Source organism: Sminthopsis crassicaudata, chromosome 2 (assembly GCF_048593235.1).
Source record: "Sminthopsis crassicaudata isolate SCR6 chromosome 2, ASM4859323v1, whole genome shotgun sequence".
In the NCBI taxonomy this organism is placed as follows: domain Eukaryota; kingdom Metazoa; phylum Chordata; class Mammalia; order Dasyuromorphia; family Dasyuridae; genus Sminthopsis; species Sminthopsis crassicaudata.
Genome location: NC_133618.1, coordinates 259,804,941 through 259,826,603, shown reverse-complemented (window position 1 = coordinate 259,826,603; position 21,663 = coordinate 259,804,941). Strand labels below are relative to the sequence as shown.

Genomic DNA, 21,663 nt, shown 5'->3' with positions numbered 1-21,663 from the left:
TCAGCAGTTAAGCCTCAAGGTTGGATAGAGCACTAGACTTGGTGGGAATCAGGAAAATATGAGTTCAAATCCTGCCTTGGATACTAAACTAGCTGTGTGACTCAGCAAATCAATTAACCTTCCTCAGCTAATAATGGAACCTATCTCTCAGGATTGTTAGGAGAACAAACTAAGATATTTGTAAAGCACATTATAAATGCTGGCTATTCTTATTGTCATCCTACCTGTAAACCCCGCCCCCCCCACATTCTCTTTTGCTAGAATATCACTCACCTCTTACCCTCTAAGAATGGGTGCTTCCTAAGGCTCGAGGCTGGGCCTTTTTCTCTCTACAACTTTTCCTTGGGTGACCTCATCTATTTCTTTATTTCTCTTGTCATTTTTATACATGTTTAAAAAAATAAAACTGAAGACCACATCATAAAGATTACACGAGTACCCTTCACTTTTAGTTTTCATAACTTATATATATATATATATATATATATATATACATATACATATATATATATATATACATATACATATATATACATAACCTACAAATTCTTCTTTCCCCCCCCCCCTGAGGCTGGGGTTAAGTGACTTGCCCAGGGTCACACAGCTAGGAAGTGTTAAGTGTCTGAGACCAGATTTGAACTCGGGTCCTCCTGAATTCAGGGCTGGGGTTCTACATAACCTACAAATTACTCCCAAATCAAATGAAGGCTCTTTAAAAAAACTTTTCCCCAGAGATGTTAAATACAATGCCACAATAGTAGTAAATGACAGAGATAGGATTTGAACCCACATCCTCTACTAAATTTATTACTCTGGCTATGCCAATCATCTGCTCAAAATTCTTGTGTGGCTCCCTATTACTTCTGGGATAAAATAAAACTATTTGCTCTGGAGAGTAAAACTGTCTATAATTTAGTTCCAATCTATTTTCCCTACCATTAGTTCCCTTAACGTTAAACTGGCCTACTTAAATTGTTCCCTGGACTTAGCATTCTATCTCTCTTCTTGTCTTTGCATAAACTTTTCTCTCTTCTTCCTCACCTACCATTCTGGAAGGCCCTCTAGCCTCATCTCTTCAGCTTAGAATACTTTCCTTCAAGCTCAGGTAACATCTCTTATGGGAAGGCTCATTCGTTCCCTCCAGCTGCTGGTGCTGTCTCTTTTAGATAATAAATTATTGTGGATGTGAAGGAGTATTACTTCTAGGGGAGACAGTAGTAAGGAGGTCCCATGACTTTGGGGTGCTTCTGTTATAACAATCTGTCAGTGATTCTAAAGTCTGGCTTTGGAATCTGTGATCCGGAGGTAATTTCCCTACCCCCCACCCCCAACCTTGGAGTGCTATTGTTCTGGCAATCTGTCCATCAATGATTGTAAAAGTCCTCTGGCCTAGGAATATAATAATATTTCTTCTCTTGTTGGTAGAACTGTGAAGGAATCCAACCATTCTGGAGAACAATCTGGAACTATGCCGAGGGCTATAAAACTGTGCATACCCTTTGATCCAGCAGTGCTACTACTGGGCTCATATCTCAAAGAAATACTAAAGAGGGGAAAGGGACCTGTATGTGCCAAAATGTTTGTGGCAGCTCTTTTCGTAGTGGCTAGAAACTGGAAGATGAATGGATGTCCATCAATTGGAGAATGGTTGGGTAAATTATGGTATATGAAGGTTATGGAATATTATTGCTCTGTAAGAAATGACTGACCATCAGGAGGAATACAGAGAGGCCTGGAGAGACTTCCATGAACTGATGCTGAGTGAAATGAGCAGGACCAGGAGATCATTATATACTTCCACAACAATACTGTATGATGATCAATTCTGATGGACGTGGCTCTTGTCAACAATGAGGTGACTCAAACAAGTTCCACTTGTTCAGTGATGAAGAGAGCCATCTACACCCAGAGAGTGAACCTTGAGAACAGTGTAGAACACAGCAAAGTATTTCCACTCTTTTCGTTCTTGCTTGCTTGCATTTTCTTCTTCTTCTTTCTTTTTTTACTGGTTTGATCTGGTTTTTCTTGTGCAGCACAATAATTGTGTGTGTGTGTATATATATATATATATACATATATATATATATATATATGTATATATATATATAATATATTTCTTCCCTTAGATTTTAGGGAAGATATATTAATAATCCTGAGGCCCTCTGACCTAAGAATGCTATTGTTTTAACAATCTGTCTGTCTATGATCTCAATGTCTTCTGGCCTCAGAAGGGCCCTACAAACATTACTCATTGTCAGATAATCTATTGATCAGTGATAACCAAGTTCCTGAGACAGTAGTGAATAGACTACCCTTCAAACTTACTCATAAGTCGTAAAATTGGCAAATAAATAACATGAACCTCTGATCAACTTTGTCCTATAAATCTACCTGCTTTCTCTTGGGTCCTTTGCTAAATTCTTTTGGAACTCAGCCCACTATAGTTGATGTTACAATTACAATAAACTGTTAGGATTCTTACAAGGTACTTATGCACTTAGTTCACACCTTTAAAAGAGTTCAAACCTTTAAAGGAGTTTACACCTTTAAAGGAGTTCACTCATTGGTCCACACATTAGTCTCACACCTTTAGAGAGCATATAAAAGCCCACTCTCTGGGAGGAGGAGCCGAGATTCCATTCCCACTTCAACCTTTGTGCTGGCTGGATACACTCTGACAAGAGCTCTCTTGGGAATCAAAGAGAGAGAAAGGCCTCTAGGAAAGCTAGCCGAGCCCAAAGTGAAGGAGACTTCAAGGCTTGAAGGAGAAAATACAGGATCTGGAGATAAGATTTGGAAAGAGACAGTAAAGGACTTTAACTCCTGGCTGCATTTTGGTGTTGGGATTACTAGGTGAGAACTGAGGTTGTCTGGATGGTGACAAGGTGAGAATTCAGGTTTTCTGGACAATTACAAGGTGAGAACTCAGGTTGACTTGATAGAGGGGGCAAGCTCATTGGCTGGGGTGGTTCTTCCCAGAAGCCCTTGCATTATCCCACGCCCATTCTCTGGGAGGATAAAAAGAGACAGCACTGGGCGCAGAGAGCAGATCGGCCTGAAGAAGGATAAGAGTTGGAGGAGATTCAGAGCCAGGATTCAAGAGAAAGACTCTGCATTGCATCAGGCTTGACGGGGCTCTCTGCAGGAAGGGAAGTCACTTCTAAGGACAAGAGTTAACAGCAACTGCCTGGAGACAACAGTTCACTACAGGAAGAAGAATCTGTCTGAAAGATTTGAGTAGACACAGCAGATCTCTTCCCAGAGAGCGATCTGGCAGCTTCTGGAGACGACAGCTTGCTACAATGTTGGGATTACTAGGTGAGAACTGAGGTTGTCTGGATGGTGACAAGGTGAGAATTCAGGTTTTCTGGACAATTACATTTTGGGATTATTGAATTGAAACTAAAGCCAAGGCTGCCTCCAGAAGCTCCCAAGAGATGTGCTCACAGAGAATGATTACATTTTAGAGAAACAGAACCTCACAATAAACTTTGCCCCCTGACTTGGAGATGGATTCAAGCCTGCAAATTCTTTTGAAACACCTTGTGACAATGGTCTGTGACCTCCATCCTTTTGGGGTCCCTTCCCAAACTCAACAGATGGGCAAAGAGGAGTAACAGAGTGGTTATACTGGAAAGTAAGAGGGGAAAAAAAAAATATATATATATAAAGTATATACCTATATATGTTATTGTTATATAGTACATATATGTATAATAATATAACAATATAAACATTATAATAGCATCAATATGCATAAAATAAGGTTGGAGTGGAGCAAAGAGGAGACAGCAATCATTGGGAGATGACTGGAAAAGGTAGAATTAGTAAGGATAAAAGAGAAAAAAAGGAAACAGGCAAAAGGTGCCAATAATGTTTTGACTCTATTAATTTGAATACATTAAGAACAAATAGAGTAAATCACAAGACCCAGATAATCATATTCACTGCAGATTCATGCTATTAAAGCTCACAAAGTCCTGATTGTTACTCTGCAATCCTTTCCACTATTATAATAGCTAGATTATAGCTTATATGGAAGATAAACTAGATTTATTTCTGAAGGACCAAATCCTTAAACCCAAATCACTCTGGCTCTCATTGATTGGCCAACACGAGGTCCCATGCCAAGCCCATTTGGTCTTTGTTTTGACCCCAGATTGGTGCAGACTGAATATAAATAGCAATTTGTTTCTGTTTTGACCAGTAACCCCGAGAGTCTTCCCCTCCCAGACAGATTACATTTTTTAACCAGGTTTGAAAAGCCATTCTTTACCTCATTTTTTTCTTACCCAGCCTTAGTTTCTTGAATGAATGTTGTTTCAGTCAAAAAGACTTCTTAAAAATCTTAGTTTAAAAAGGCCAAGGTCTAACCTTGAATCCATCTCCAACCTTCCAGATTTATAGCTGGCTACTGGACCCAGAGGGTTATGGAGAAAGTGAAGGAGCGACTTTGTACAATCCTCCTTCACTGAAATCCAATTCACTTGCAAATCGTGAAAGACCTACTGCAACTACAGCTTTACATAAATGGATTGAGGGGGGCTGAATAAGAACAATCAGAAAGCCTAGCTACTTCCTCCTTTCCGCCTCCAGCCCAGGAGCTGGGAGGATCACTGAGAAAATCCTCTGGGCCCTTTGTTTAAGTGGACTTTATTATAGCCCCATCTCAAGTAGAAGTCTGTTAGAATTTTTAGCTGAGTTCTTTGCATTGGCCAAACCATCATAACTTCAGTTATTGTATCCACTCAGAAAGACAAGTTATGTCAAATCCTCAAGGTTATAGTTCACCTGTACAAGGGCTTAACTGAACCTAGTAGCTAGCTAATTTTTTAGGGTGCTAAATCCCTTTGAGGGTTAGCCTGCCGGTCAATGGCTAATCCCCCACTAGTCATGCCTTAATGAGTCTCTACTAAGGAATCTTTTTTCTTCTTAATTGCTAAAGCCCTGTTTCCTTGAAGGTCATTATACATTTAGCTCTTAGTAACAGTTGATTTAGAAGATGTCTAAATCTACAAATTCTTTTGAGATAGCCTACAATACTGGTCTGTAATTCCAATAAACTCTGACTTGCACCCTGTAACTTCAGTAAGACCATTTCATAGGCCTCTCTACCTAAGTGATTTTTGAATGAAAATAAGGCAAATATAGGATTAGGGTTAGAGTCAGTTAGGGTTAGGGTTAGGGTTGGAGTTGGTTAGGAATCCAAAGTAGAATTAGAATCAGAAGATTTGTGTGAGAATTGGAGAATCTGATTCGGATTTAGAGTTCATCCCTGCCTATCCGTTTTTATAGACTATATAATAAAAGCATGTACCATGATATAGAATTATAAACTGAAAGGTAAAGTTAATAAGATATTCATAGTATTGATGGAAGCATTGGTTCTTGGTAGATGGGTAAGTCATAAAAGAAGCATTAAAGTGGAGTTCAATTTACTCCCAAAGGGAGAGGCATTAGTAAGATAAAGATAAAGTAGGCCCTTTTTGTTGTCCTTAAATAGGCCTTTATTACAGTAGGCCCTTGTTTAATTCCTTGTCAAATATCTTGCATTGGTCAAATTATTATGACCCCCCACAATTATTGTATCCAATCAGATAGCCAAGTTTATGATGCCAGCCCCTGAGATTATTTTTCTCCTGTAAAAGAACCTACTGGGACTCTACTTCTTCACTAACTCTTTTTAGGAACTGGCCTGCTTACTAAGCATCACAAATGACTAGTTAGTTCATTGAGAACTCAGCTTGCCTCAATGGCATTTTCCCCTTTGTTACTACATCTTCCCCCATATTAATGAGGAGTTCTGCTAAGGAACAGCCTAAATCTTTCCCCACTGTTAATTGCTAAAACTCCCTTTTGGAAGCTGGCCTGCCACCAGCAGTATAATAAAATCTGCTTCTTGATTTGGAGATGGTCTAAGCCTACAAATTCTTTTGAAATATATCATGACATTGGCCCTAAACCCCAATATACTTGGGGGTCCAATGCTTTTGCACATCCATACTTTACTTGCACAGTAAAGTTAACATAGGTGTTCCTCACCCACTGTGCCAAGCCTTATTCACTAATAGTTGAAGTTTTTTTTTCATAATTTTTTAAGTCAAACTTGCATAATTCCAATTTATATAAAACAAAAACTGCCAGTAGACACTTCCTTACCTTTCTTATCAGCATTTAGCTTTTAGCCCTTCCATTCCAATTGAATGTTTTCCAAAATTACCTATAATCTTCTTAACCTAAGTGTCTGAAGGCAGATTTGAATTTAGGAAGATGAGTATTTCTGACTCCAGGCCAAGAACACTATCCAGTGTGTGATTTAGCTGTCTCAAATAGGGATTATCAATCCCTTACCAAGGGCTAGTTCTTATCCTTTTCTACTCTGGACTAATGAATATAGTATGTTTAAGGTTACTATATTTGTAAAGAGCTCCCTCAGATCTGAATATAAAATAATATTAATAATAATGATAATTAGCATTTACATAGCCTTTTAGGGTTTGGGAAACACTTTTACAGATATTATTTAATTATATTCCCACAATGACCTTAGGCAGCTATTATTTTAAACCTCATTTTATATTTGAGGAAATTGAGTTTAAATCCCAGGGTTATGGATATCATAGGATTTATGAACTTGGGGAAAAAATATTAGACTCATGTCCTAGAGTAACTGAATGTAGCATCTCTTTTAATTATTTAAAAACATTGTTTTAAGAAGTGGGCCATAGGCTTCATCAGGCTGTCAGAGGGGTCCTAGACACACAAAAAAGATTATGAAAACCTGCCTTCGACTAAGCTTTTGAACTGATTAAGATCAATGACCAAGAATTATGTTTGAATAGGTATAAGAAATGAACCATATTTCAAAGAGGTGAGAGATGATGAGTGGGGAAGGGATGAAAGTCCTTGATTTCTGACCAGAGAAAAAACTTGTGAGTTCTGGATCCAGAGGATGTTGAATCTCCCATCTTCCCCTTGGCGTCCCAGCATTGTCCCTTCCTCTCTTGCCCTAGTGCATAGGTTGCTTCCGTTTTTCCTTTGCTCTATTCACATTCCTAGATCAGTTGGTGGCAATGATTTGGTCAGGAGTCGAGGACAGGCTGGATGCATGGCTCTGTGGAAACCTAGCAAAGGAACTTCTTGAGTACCCTCCTAAGGGAAGGAAAAGGACTTCCAGTATTCAGAAGATGGGAATCATCCATTTGGCACACATTCCATCTCAGCTTGATTCTATCAGACTCTATTGAGTTGTGAGTGAAAGTGTCACAGACATTGGGGTATATTTTGGGCCAGCTGCCCTTATTTTATCATTTTAACACATACTTGGTCTAAAATCTACTTCAGGCTGGCTGAATAAATTGATTCTCAACTGATAATCTGAGGGGTAAGGGCAGAACTGTAACCTTTCTCTGTTTTTTCCCCCCTCTTTTGGAATTCTATGCCTATGGAGACCCTTTTCAGAATAATATTTTTTAAATGAATAAAATAAAGTACAAAAGATTAAAGGAGACCAACTATATTGATATAATTTTAAATGATAAATGTTGGAATGGGATGTGGGAAAACTGGGACAGTAACACATTGTTGATGGAGTTTGAACTGATCCAGACTTTATGGAGAGCAGTTTGGAACTATGTCCAAAGGGGTATAAAACTATGTATACCCTTTGACCCAGCAGTGTTACCAAAGGGGCTGTATCCCAAAAAGATCATAAAAGGGGGGAAAAGATACACATGGGCAAAAATGTCTGTAGCATCTCTTTTTATGGTGTCAAAGAACTGGAAAATGAGTAGATGCCAACCAATTGGGAAGTGGCTGAATAAGGTATGGTATATAAATATAATGGAATACTATCATTCTATAAGAAATGATGAACAGGCTGATTTCAGAACAGCCTTGTAAGACTTATATGAAGCAATGCTGAATGAAGTCAGCAGAACCAGGCAAACATTGCACACAACAGCAAGACTGTATGATGATTAACTATGATAGACTTAGCTCTTCTCAGCAGCTCAGTGATCCAAAGCAGTTCCAATAAACTAGGGATGGAAAATGCATAAACAGAGAGTAAATTGTGAAGACTGAATGCAGAATGAAGCATACTATTTTCATCTTTTTTCTTTCTTGTGGTTTTTCCCTTTTGTTCTTATTTTTCTTCCCCAATATGACTCATATGGAAGTTGTTAAAATGTGTAAACAAAATTAATTTTAAAATACAATAATCAAAATATTTTAAAAATAAGTTCACAGACTCCACATTAAGAACTACTCAAGGGGGAGGGAAACTGTTCCCTTTAAAATTAAATTGTGTCCCCTTTTTGATCTGAGAGATTATAGATCTCCAGGGCTCCAAGGAGTCTAGAGAGAAGGCCCATCCTCCCAGGATGAGAGAAGCAACACTATTCAAGGGCAAAGCAGCCCCCATTGATCTTTTTGAAATTCTCATTCAATTGAGAAATCCTGGTGTGATCAGCTCAGGCTGTGCTAGCCCTCTACCAAGAAACCTCTAAAACAGGTTGCAGAGCCCCAAGCAGTTTGCTAGGACCCTCCCAGCTCAGAAGACATTCTCTTCTCAGTGCCAGCCTCCATTTCCTTAATAGGACTTTGCCACTATAGAAGTCAGTTTCTTAGCACTGATTTCTATCCAACAATAAACTTTCATTTTTGCCAATTAATAATTTGGGGTTTCATGAATTCTTTCATGGAGAACCTGTGCGCTGACCATATGGGGATTTCAACAACTCTCTGACCACCACTAACCTCATCTCTACTGCTCTAGGGAAAGCTACTTTATAATTTATAATTTGAGACAGATGTATTTGTGTTTAATGATGGACCCAGAATCAGGAGGACCGAAGTTTAAATTTGGCTTCAGGCACCGTGTGATCCTAGACAAGTAATTTCTTTTTTTCCCCCCCAGTTACATGTAAAACAACATTTTTGTTCTTGTTGTTATATGTTACAATCATTTTTTTACATCCATATAAATCATGTTGGGAGAGAAAAATCAGAACAAAAGGGAAAATCCATAACGGAAAAAAAAAGAAAGATTTTGATTTATATTGTCTCCATGGTTCTCTCTCTGGATGCAGATGGAATTTTCCATCTAAAATTTATTGGGATTGTAGGGCTTAATCTCTTTGTATTGATCCACTGGAGAAGGAAATGGCAAAGCAGTATCTTTGTCAAGAAAGCCCCCTGGACAATTCTGGTACACTGTGATGCATAGCATAGGGTTAGATAGGACTGAACAGAAAATTTTTTTTCCCTGAGGCTGGGGTTAAGTGACTTGCCCAGGGTCACACAGCCAGGAAGTGTTAAGTGGCTTACCGGAACTGAACTCAGGTTCTTCTGACTGCAGGGCTAGCACTCCTTAATAACCACTTTATTAAATAATTGAATCTGGCTCCAGACACTTACTAGCCGTGTGACCCTGGGCAAGTCACTTAACCCTATTTGCCTCAGTTTCCCCATCTGCAAAATGAGCTGAAGAAGGAAATGGCAAATTACTGAGGTTTTTTTTCCTCAAGAAAAGTCCAAATGGGGCCCGAAAGAGTTAAAGAGACAGGGCTGAAGACTGCAATCGCCTCGGCCAGAGACCGGGCCAATTAATGACTAGGTATGCAAAAGCCAGTCCCGGCCCTCGAGGAGCTTAAGATCTAAAGGGAGAGAAAACCAGCGTACACCGAGCCAGCTGCATTCAGAATGAGTAGGAGAGGATAAAAGGAGGGAGAGGAAGTCAAGCCCTCCGGGCCGCCGCGCGAGGTAGCTGGCCCTTTAACGCTGGTTCGCACACTTTGGAGTCGGGCTTGGTTCCCCGAGAGTCATAAAAGCTCGCAGTTTTGAGTCATACTTGTCTTTGCTGGGGAGGAAAGACACGGGACAGCCGCCTGCAGGTCCCAGCCCCTCCCTCCCGAGTCCGGGGTCTCAGTAAGTCCTTATCTCTGGCACCCGGGCTGCCTCAGGCTCTGCCTCCCAGGCTGGCGGGGGGGAGGGGTTACCACCATCCCGCTCTCCTCTCTTTTTCGGCAGTCTCCGTCGCCCTCCCTGCCCACAGCCATCTAACCTCCCTGCCTAGCAGCCAGGCTCTCGCTCCCACTCGGGCCAGCGCTCCTGCCGACGCCCGCCCCTCCCCCTGGCCGGAGCCTTTCCTCGGGGCTGTTTCTGCAGCAGCCCGTAGAGCACGAATATCCCCCTCCCCTTTCTGGGGCCCCCGCCCTCCCCTGCTGCGGGCCGCTGCGGGCGGGAGCCAGCCGGCCCCCACCGACGGAAGCGGGGCGCTGGACCCGGGAGCCGGGGTGGGCCGGACTTCGCGGCAGCCAGGAGCTTAATCTCCTTACACCCTCGAGAGAGGGTGCCTCCTGAGCCGGGGCACAGGGGCCGCCGGGAAGTCCTTCCTCCGGCCCTTGGCAGTCTGTAACTCGATGCGCTCTGTTAGCCTCCAGAACTTTGTGGGGAACGTCCAGTAGCCATCCCGAAAGTGTATTAGAGTGATGTAATAGGGGCAAGTAGTTTGATGTGTTTGGGGATCCGTGTTTCAAGGAGGGATACTTTCTAAGGAAACGGATCTAACGGAGGAGTTCCGGGCAGAAAGCGTCTGAGCACCCACTGTGTGCCAAGCACTTTCACAAGCACATCTTCCGAGCTTCAGCACGGCGGCGCGGAGGGGGCGATATTTCCATTTCACAGCTGAGTAACCGGGGGCAGGGCGGCCCGAGGTTATTCAGCTGGTAACCTGGAGCAGGATCTGAATAGGTCCTGCTGACTCCCCACCCAGAGCTTTATCCGTCGTGCCAGTTACCCAGGCCTTTAATGAGACACACCTTTGCATGGACTGAAGGACTTAACATCCCTTCTCCGTGCCCTGAACGACAGGGCGGGGCCTACAGGGAGACGCTCTCTCCCCCTTCCCCCACCGGGAGGTAAAAGGAAATATGCCGGGAGCTAGTCCCTGGAGGCCCTGGGGCCTGGAGGGAAAAACCTGGCAGCTGGCCTACAGGATTGTACGGTGTGTGTGGCTTTCCTATTCCAAATAATGGGTTGAGGCGCCTTCTCCTCCTTAGAGCCTCCCTGAATAAAAATTATTAATTTCCTCAAAAAAAAAGTTTAGAGCACTTATTAAATGGCTTGTCCACAGTCATACAGCTAGTGGCTGCGCTAGAATCTGAACCCAAGTCCCGTGTACCGCGTGGCCGGGCCCAGCAGCTCTCTTTTTAAACCTGTTATTAAAAGAATTCTATTTCTTATGTTCTTTGTTAGATGACAAAATCCTTCTGGGTTGTTTATTTGTTTTCATATCCTCAGTGTGGTACAGAAATGGTGAGGGGGTCACCATTTAATAAAAAAGCTGGAGAGAGCTCTAGAGAAAAGCAAAGTTTATGGTACCTTCTCCCGGGAAGGGAGTCCCACCCCTCGAGCAGACAACCGAAGAGAGGAAGGGTCTCCTGAGGGCAGGATAGCACCTTTAATCCCTAATGCAAAACACCCCCTCCCACCATTGACCCTCATCCTCATTGGCTGAGAGTCTTACATTCTAAACGGGAGATCTACCCATGAAATTGAAGTGACCAATAAGTACACAGTTGCCCATATTTGACTGAAATAGGGAGGAAATGGTGTCATGGGAGAATAGCCGGAAAGGGACTCAAGTATGCCCTTGACTCAATGCTCAAAGTCCTTCAGGCCTACTCAAACTCTGGAGTAGATGAAGCCTTACTCGATTTTCACAACTGTCTTGAAAGATCTCACCTCATCTCATTCACCAGAATGAACCCTTTGGGATCATATTGTAGGGATTTAGTACAAGTTTTCTGAATTCTAATTAGAACAGTAACACAAAAACAGATCTTTAGTAGAGGCCCTTTTCCTTATACCTCTTATTTTATGTATTTTTTCTCTGAGTACCTCTGGGCTCTCCATCCTGATCCCTAGCTTGCCCTTTACATCTTTTCCCTCTACTCTTTTCCTTTCTCCTCTCCCCTCCCCAGTACCTTGGATCATTCTAGATTATCCTTGAGTTCCACTTTTTTTGTGTCCTGAGAAGACAATAGCTAGAATGAAAGTTCTCCCAGACCCGTCCATGCGAGAGATCTATACACCGAGCCTTTCTCTCTGCTCAGGGGCCTACCTAGCAGACCAAAACCATGAATAGTAAAGGCCTGGAACCCTCTGGACGGCCGGCTGTTCTCTCTGTGGAGAATCGGATCCTGAACCAGCCATCTAGCCTGCAAAGCACTGCTTCTCCTCGCCACTTGCTTCAGTCCCTGCAGCCATCTCACCTGGCAGGGCCTTCCTCAAAGGGCACGGACACCAGAAACCGACTCCTCCCAGAACCTGCAGCCCTGAGCCACTTCACCCAGTGGCCCAAGAAGATTCTGGAAGCAGCTAAGTCTCTAGTACGGTAACAGCCCTAGGAGCTATGCTTTTTATTCATTGATTTTTTAAGGTTCTTTGTACCAGTGGTCTTCACATTTTTTTTTTAATTAAAGTTGTTTATTTTCAAAACATATCCACAGAGGCACAATTCTTGATCCTATTAGATACTCCTTACTTCCATAGTCTATGCCTCAGTGTCCCCTCTGTGTGCTATGTTGATAGTGGAGGCTGTGGTTTTTGTGGGGGGCAAAAGGGGGGAAAAGGGTCTTCTGTCCTCATCTTAACTCGGAGCCTCAGCACTGCTCCCATTTCAGAATACTTTTAGTTCTTTGTAAAACCTCCCTTATTACTGGATTATTTGCTGTCCAGGGAAGGGAGGAGGTGAGAAGGGAGGGAGAAAAACTTGGATCATAAGGTTTTGCAAGGGTGAATATTGAAAACTATCTTTGAATTGTAAAAAAATAAAAAGCTGGGGCAGCTAGCTGGCTAGTGGATAGAGCACCAGGAGGACCTGAGTTCAAATCTGGCCCGAGACACTTCCTAGGTGTATAACCTTGGGCAAGTCACTTAACCGAAGTTGCCTCAGCAAAAAAAAAAAAAAAATAAAAAGCTTTTATTATAAAAAAATCTCCCTTATCCATATTCTGATTAGACCTCTGCTGTTATTGAGTAGGCCAAACCCTGTCTTAAGAGCTTATTATCAAAAGGAGATAGAGCTATATATCATGTTAGAAATCTTCCACGTGTAAGTTTAATAGGGACATGCCTGGTGGTGGGAATATATTTTCCATGAAACTCTTGGTTCCGAGAATAGTCCTTTACTCAGTTCTCTGACCAACTTCTGTGCCTGTGGCTTAAGGCCTCAGCTGGATAAGCAACTTGTGTGGAAGTGTCCAGGAGCCCCTCAGACCAGGTTTATTCCTAAATCCCTGAAGAACTGGGAGAGATGTCCTCCTAGAGCAGAGCTGAGGCTGAATAGCCTGATACTGTTCTGTTGGCAGAGCTAGTTAGGAGAATCAAAATAAGGAAATCACTTTGACGGAGCACTCACCAGGACAAATTAGGATCTTCTTTCTAAGCAATATTGTGGGAAACAAAATGGTTTAAGATTCATATTCTCCAAATAGGCTTCATACAGCGCTTTTTTTGTAAGAAACCAGAATGAGATGGATGTTGTTTTCAATGGAAGAAACAACCTTTTTTTTTTTTTTTTTTTTTTTTTTTTTATAAAGATTACGGGCATCAGGCTGTTTTGACTCAGCTCTCTGTGGACATCGCTCTTTGCCCCATGTCTTAAAAAAAACTTAATAAAGGTAGACTGAGATACACTCTAAGCAAAATTAGTGACACACACAGCTTTTAAGAAAGCAGGTCAGATTGGCAACCTCAGGCAGGCCAAGGACTCTGATTGAGAAGGACGGAACCTCTTCATTGTTACACAGAAAAGAAGGGATCTTAGAGTTAGAACATTACAACCATACTATGGCTGGCATTCAGGTGGTGAGGTCAATCATGCTTCTCTCTGACAAAGAATTTTAGTTGTTTATAGGACCTATCTGTATCTTGTAATCTTTATTAGGATATCAAAACTACCAGGCTTGCTGTCTTCTTGGAAAAGATAAAAACTCCCCTAATTGTTCAAGGCTGAGCAACGGACAGAGTATTTTTTGGGAGATGGTACCAAGGGGCTTACAGACAACAAACAGATGTCCTAGAAGTATCCCAGAGACTACCAGTATGAGAAAAAATAACTTTTTCTTTTAATTATAACTTTAAATTAATTCAGAGGGAAAGCTCAATTCCAGAGCTCAACTCAAGGACATAGAAAGGTGACTTTAGACAGATGCAGATTTAGTTATAAAAATCATTACAGTGTGCAATCAATTAAATTGTAGAACCAATACAGTAGAAACTAATATAATTTTGATCTTATCCATGGAGTCCATGGATTCCTCTATCAAGTATTACAAATAACTGTACAACAGGACTGCTATTTGATCCCTCCACAACTCTTCGCTCTTTTCTCTATTGCTCTCCTGAGGCAATAATCCTGTGCTATGGGCACTCACGTGAATGGAAATTCTGCCTGCCCTTGAGACCCAGAGGTTAATGGTAAATATAATCCTTCCTTCAGATATAATTAATAATAATAATAACAATAACTAATATTTATTTAATGTTAGCTGTGTGCCAGGCATTGTGCTAAGTGTTTTACAATTCTCTCATTTTATCCTTGTGACAACCCTGGGAGGTAGGTGCTGTTATTATTTCCATTTTACGGATGAGGAAACCGAGACAAACAGAGGTTAAATATCTTGCCCAGGGTCACACAGCTAGAAAATTTCTGAGGTTAGATTAGAATTTGGGCCCCCATAACTGCAGATCCAGGATTCTAGCCAGTATACCACCTACATGCCCTATTACACACACATGTTCCTGTGAGTACATGTGTGTATACATATATACATGTAGTAGACATACAGGGATGTACAAATATGTGTCTCATTGGACATGCTACAGCTTAAATTTGAACTTAACATCTCAATCTTCACCTTACGACTTTCCTTAACTACATAGAATGGAGCTGGGAAGTCATAGGCCAGTAAGCTTGATCCAAGCTAACAAGATTGTAACGTCCATATGGGTTTCCTATAAGAATTGATATATTAGCTAAGGTACTACTTTCTCCTTCCTATTTAAAAGAGACTTCCTCATGAAATTTCTGAAGCATTAAATTAAGACACAATTTGTCTTTGGTCACTAGCACAATTATAAAGTTATAAGAATGTTCAATTTATTGTTGAATCTAATATTGCTAATAAAAGGTTTTTTTTAGCTGTTTAGTAGATCAAAAGATGAGGCAAACAGCCTTTTTATAGTTTTGGAAAGGATATAAGTGCAAAGACAAGGATGTATCACAGATGGATAACAACCTAATTGGGGCAGCTAGGCGACTCAATAGATAGAGAGCACTGACCCTGAAGTCAGGAAGAACTGAGTTCAGATGTGAACTCAGACACTTAAGACTTCCTGGCGGTGTGACCCTGGGTAACGCATTTAATCTCAATTGCCTCACACACATACACACACATATACAAAAAGGAAAAAGTATGTATTCCCCCCCCCCAAAAAAAAAAAAAAGAAAGAAAGATTGGTTGCAAAGTTTGCAAAATCTGAAGTGTCTTTAGATGATAGAAAACAATATAATTGTCAGAAAGTTTGGAATGCAGGATTAGCAACAACTATACCCTCTCTACCTTCCATTTTGTTGCTATAGAAAGCTCATTGGTGATATCCACTTGTAGGTCTAATTAGTGTCACAGCAATAACAGGCTAGATTTTTGTGAAGGACAGTCAGTATTACAGAGATAACAGACTGGACTCCCAGGCATCCACCTGCATCCTTCAAGGATAACAAATTTCTTCTAGTTGTACAAGGGCAACTAGTGGTACAGAGAGCAATATAGTGTATTATTGGTATAGTTTTCTTTCAATTAAAGTGATTTATAAGGAAACTTAACTTTTAAACTTAACTTGGAGAGGAAAACAGAACATCTGAACTCATGAATGTCTGAACTGAACTTAGAGACAAAAGAAACATGGTTTAGACAAATTACAGAATGTAATGAAATATAAAATTAATATTTTATTTTCCCATAATACTATAACTATTTGAGGCGAGATCAAAATTCAGATCTTTCTGACTTTAGATCCAGAATGCCATTTTCTATGCCTTAGTACCTTTCATTTAACCCAATGTGATAACATTTTTAACGTAGAAATGAAAGGAAAAAGGGATCCAGGTTAATGTTCATATCCCATACCCTCTGTAAAATTGTTAACTCCTTATGAAAGGAACCATTTATTTTTCATATTCTCAGTTATCATCATACCTTGTACATAATATGGATTTAATGTTTTCTTTGGGATTGTTATGGATCATTGTTTTGATCAAGTCTTTCACAGTTAATTATTATTATATTACCATTACTGTGTACGATATTCTTCTAGTTCTACTTATTCACTTTGAAATTGCTCATATAGGTCTTCCCAAGTTTTTCTGAAAGCATCTTGCTTATCATTTCTTATAGTAGAATAGCATTTCATCGCAATCATATACACAGCCTGTTCAGACATTCCTCAATTGATGGACATCCCCTGTTTCCAATTCTTTGCTACCACAAAAAGAGCTGCTATAAATATATTTGCACCTATGGGAACTTTTCCTTTCTTTCTTTGGAGAACAGACTTGATAGTGGTATTTCTAGGTCAAAGGATTTGCTCAGTTTTTTGACCTTTTGGACATAGTTCCAAATTATTCTTCAAAGTGTTTGGATCAGTTTACAATGCCACCAAGAGTGCATTAGTATCCTTATGTTTCCACTCCCCTCCAGCATTTGTTATTTTCTTTTTCTGTCATATTAACTACTCTGATGGGTGTGATATGGTACCTCAAAGTTGTTTTAATTTTTATTTCTCCAATTATTAGTGATTTGAGCATTTTTCCATATGATTATTAATAGTTTTGATTTCTTCTTTTGAAAATTACTTTTTTATATTTTTTACCATTTAGCAATTGGAGAATGGCTGTTATTTTTAACTTGGTTCCAGATATATTTGAGAAATGAGATCTTTATTAGAGAAACTTACTATAGGTTTTTCCCCCATTTCCTGCTTTCCTTCTAATTTTGACTGCTTTGATGTGTTTGTGTATGTGTGTGCAAATCCTTTGATTTAATGTAATCAAGATTTGTCTTTTATTTCTGTGATCTTCTTTAACTCTTTGGTCATAAACTCTTCTATCATCCATAGATCTAAAAGATAATTTTCCCCATGTTTCCCTACTTTGCTTAGGATATCATTCTTTTTGTCTAAATTACAAACCCAATTGTGAGCTTATTTTGGTATATAGTATAAGATATTGATTTATGCTTAATTTCTGAGAGATTGCTTTCCAATTTTCCTAGCACTTTTTATCAAATGATGAATTCTTGCTCCACTAACTTAGATCTTTGGATTTATCATACAATAGATTAGTGTGGTCATTTCCTTCTGCATTAATGTTTATCTAATTGATTCCATCAATAGCTATTTTTCTTATCTAGTAGTTAATTATTTTGATACTTACCATTTAGTAGTATATAGTACAGTATAGTATACTTTAGCCTAGTATACTAAACTGCCTTCCTTTGCTTTTTTCCATAGATTCCCTTGATATTCTTGACCTTTTGTTTCTCCAGATGAAATTTGTTATTATTTTTCTATCTCTATGAAATAATTCTTTTGTAGTTCGACTCATATGGCCCTGGATAAGTAAATTAATTTAGGTCATATTGTAATTTTTATTATATTGGCTCAGCTTATCTACAGATTACCCATATTTATCTACTTATTTTGGTCTGTATTTATATGAAAAGTATTTTGTAATATATATTCACATAGTTCTTACATGTTTTGGCAGGTAGATTCCCAAGTATTTCATATTCTCTGCACCTATTTCAAAGAGAATTTTTCTTTCTATCTCTTCCTGCTGGTTTTGTTGATATATTTCATGTTTTCTTAACTTAAACTACAAAGTTACCATGACAACTGCCTTTTGGTGCACATCGCCTTCTCCTCCAGCTCCATCTTTTTTTCTCCTTAATGCCCCCAGCTTCTCTCTCTCCAGACATCTTTCATTCTTGTTTGCTGTCCTTCCCAATTAGTAGTACCTCTGGAAGGTTGACCCCAGTCCAGAAAACTTTTCTGAACTAGTTCTGCCTGCTTGTCTCCTGAATTGACAGGACAGCTGGTATGAAAAACTGAATGATTTTCTCCTACCCATATCATTCAGAAGAATCTATATATTGAATCTTTCTCTTCTTTCAGGAATCTACATGTCGGTCACAAACTGTGAAGAAGCAAGATTTAGAACTGTTTGGAAGGCCGACTGTTCTCTCTCTGGAGAACCACATCCTGGCCCAGCCACCCAGTCATCTACTTCAGTGCTTCCAACCATCCCACCTGACTAAGCCTTCCCTAAAGTGCATGGGTACCACTAATCACCTCCTCTCAGAATCTGCAGCTTATAGGAACCAACACTTCCCTTTGGCACCCTGCCCTGGAGGGACGCTGTATTACTCTGTTCCACACTCCAAGGGGACTCTGGAAGCAACTAAGTCTCTGGTAACACCCCAGCCATTAATCTTCACCCCAAGAGTTCTTATTAGTCATTCTTTGCCCCCATATTTCTGGGCCTCATTATGCCATGACTGAGGCTTTGTGTACATGTGTGTATACTTGTCTGTTGACAAAAAGCAGAGATTTTACAATAATGGTATTCAGGGCTCTAGAGTCCTGAAACATTCCTGATACTCCACAGAACAAGAAGAGATGGCTGCCAATAGCAAAGATTTAAGAATGGAAGTATGCTTTGAACTGAAAGTCTATACCCAATTTGGTCTGACTCCTAAAAGTGGCAGAGAGAATGTAGAATAATGGAAAGAGCATTGGACTTGGAGTTAGGAAAACCTGAGCTAAACTTATTAGCATTATCATTTGGCATAGTGGCTGGCAGATAATAAACAATACATGTTTTTTTGACTAATTTCTTGATTAATGTATGACTACATTATGCTATATGCTTCAGTATTCTCATCCATAAAAATAATTTGGGCACAATTGTTTCTAAATATCTCCTTCCTCTAAAAATATCATTCTCTGAACCTTTATAGTCTGAAGCAGGCTCCTATATCATGAAATTCATTTCAGTATAAAAATAGGAAAGGAATAGGAAAAGCACTTTCCTCACAGACTTCTAAGAATTAGGATCTTATTCTCAAGCTTTGGGGAAAGCAAACTGGTCTAAGAATTACAGCCCCAAAATAAGGAAAAATCTTTATCTTTCTTCATGAAACCCAAATATTCCATATATCCAAAGGGTTTCTCTTCAATATGAATTATTTTCGATGACTTAAAATGTCCCTCTCTATTAATACTTTTCTATATATTTTATTGGAAAAGTTTCTCTCCAGTATTTTGTAGTAATGGAATACAATTGTCTTAAGTTATGGTATAGCCTTTCAGAAGGAAAAGCTCAAAAGCTAAAAAGGAAAAAAAAATGATAAAATTTTAAAAAGAAAGATGGTTTTGGGGGGTGGCTAGGTGGTTAAGTGGCACAGTGGATAGAGAACCAGCCTTGAAGTCAAAAGGACCTGGGTTCAAATCTGGCTTCAGACAATTAACTAGCTGTGTGACCCTGGGCAAGTCACTTACTTAATCCCAATTACCTCAGCAAAAAAAAAAAAAAAAAAAGATGGTTTTGGAATTATGGTGCTCTATCTAAGCTCTTTTCAGCCATATCTCATTGTTACATGGCATCTTAGAAATATGCTTAAGTTTAGATTTTCAGTGTTTTATTATTTTGTTAAATAACAAATAATAGAACTGTCATCCCTCCTTTTTTTTTCTTTGTTGTGCTTCTGATATATCATCCTACTTTCCTACTGTTCCTCCATAAGTTCCCAGAGATGAATGGGGAATATAGTCTTTCCTTCAAGTGTTCCCTATTAAATATACTAGCTTTTACATATTTGTAGTACATAGACAAGAATGCTGATAATATTATAGGTTCCTAGCTATTTTTATGGAAATGGCACAACTTAAGTCTGAACTTGACATCCTCATTAATATACCAAGGCTATCATGGTGTTTATATAAATCATCAAAAGGAACTGTTGGGGACAGGTGAGCTCCCATTCTGTGCCCTTAACTCTTCATAGTGTTAGTGTGGGAAGGGACACAGAAGTGGAAAATTAAGAAGATTCTAAAAATCAGGGTGATTGATAAGTAGAGTCAGAACCTGCTTCTGAAGGAGGAAGGCTTATTTCTTAGAAAGTGGTTCTCAAATCTCCCCTTGCCTACTTTTCCTGTCCTTTCTGGATGGAGTCAGTTCAAGGATCTGTCTGTGAGTGAAATGTCTCTTCCATCCCTCAGGATACCTGGTCCCTCTCCAAGGAAGAAGAGCAGCAGCAAAAGGAAGAAGAAAAAGAGGAGGGAAAGCAAGCAGAGGAAGCAATTCCTTTTTATAACTTAAGCTTAGAGGAAGAAAATGTGTCAGAAGAGCCAACTCTGGAGCTGGCTGCAGGGGACTCTGATGCTCAACCCGAGACCATGGACCAGGCTTTGCAAAACAAGAAGGTGAAGGACTTCAAGGGTAGGGGGAAGGGGAGAATGGGACTGGAACCAGAATCAAGGTATAGGAATGCTTCCTGGAGTTACCACTTCTCACTGGGTTGGAAGAGCCCATACTAAAGGGATAGTTGTAAATTTGTAGTCCTCACATCACCTTGCAGACTTGATTGAGTTGGCGTATCATTAAGTCTCAGTGTTGCAGTCCTTGCCTGGAAAGACCTTTGCTTATCTCCTGCCTCTCTTCTGTCCTTCCCCCAAGATGCTGCTCATCACCCAGCTGTGCTGTGCCCTGTCCTCCAAGGCAAATCTGCTGGAGGCTGAAGACTCCACCCGGCAGTTCTTGCTTCAACTCTGCACAGACCTTGCTCTTTTAGAGCCTGAGTTCATTCTCAAGGTACTTGGTGGGAATGATTTGGGGTTTGCTAGGGAATGATGAGTTTTACCTTAGAGAAACTGTCCCTTATGGAGTGTGTGAGGAACTGTCTTTAGGAAATAGAGGAAATCTGGATGAAGCTAGGAGTCCAGGATATAGGAGTGTATTCCTTCATTCAACAAATGTTGAGTCTTTGTTTAAGAAACTGTCCTAGGGGCTGAAGTGAAATGAAGAGGATCTCCCAGTTCTAAACTTCATAGTTTACAATTGAGTTAGAGAGAGAAGATATGTTTACAAATAGTTTTTTTTAAGGGTCATGTGGATGATATAGACAGTGTATATTATTGCAGTTTGACAATGTGTGATTAGAAATGTGAAAAGATGGGACTTTGAAAGATGAAATGATCCTGATTAGTGAAGATGAAGAGGGTGGAGCACAAGGCAGAAAGTATGAACAAAGATAAAGGAGGAAAAAGACAACCTGGATTTGGGGGACTATTACATAGATGAGTAATGGTTACAGCCAGAAATATAATTAGTGATTTTGATGTTGGGTACTGATACCACAAAATGTGTTTGGGGCAAAGAACAGGGGAAAAAACCCTTCATACCAACTGTTTAAAGTAAATCCAGCTGCAGAGATTGATCACAAACATGGATTCAGACTTCAGTACAATTGGGAGAAAGAGGTCCAGTATTTCATATAGAGGGGATGGGTGCCCTGGGACTCTGGCCCATGTCCT

General features: G+C 40.0%; 1 protein-coding gene across 6 annotated transcripts in view; it reads left to right on the top strand.

The window, feature by feature from the left end:
* Nucleotides 1-9,633: 9,633 nt before the first annotated feature.
* Nucleotides 9,634-21,663, top strand: part of TEP1 (telomerase associated protein 1) — a 56,485-nt gene continuing 44,455 nt past the window's right edge. The window contains exons 1-5 of one of the 6 annotated variants that reach the window (XM_074289132.1): nt 9,634-9,765; nt 12,120-12,395; nt 18,244-18,540; nt 20,350-20,553; nt 20,807-20,941. In XM_074289132.1, the coding sequence (XP_074145233.1) occupies nt 12,144-12,395; nt 18,244-18,540; nt 20,350-20,553; nt 20,807-20,941 (888 nt within the window). In that variant the 5' untranslated portion in view covers nt 9,634-9,765; nt 12,120-12,143. The other 5 variants (XM_074289131.1, XM_074289133.1, XM_074289136.1 and 2 more) reach the window with 5 other exon arrangements.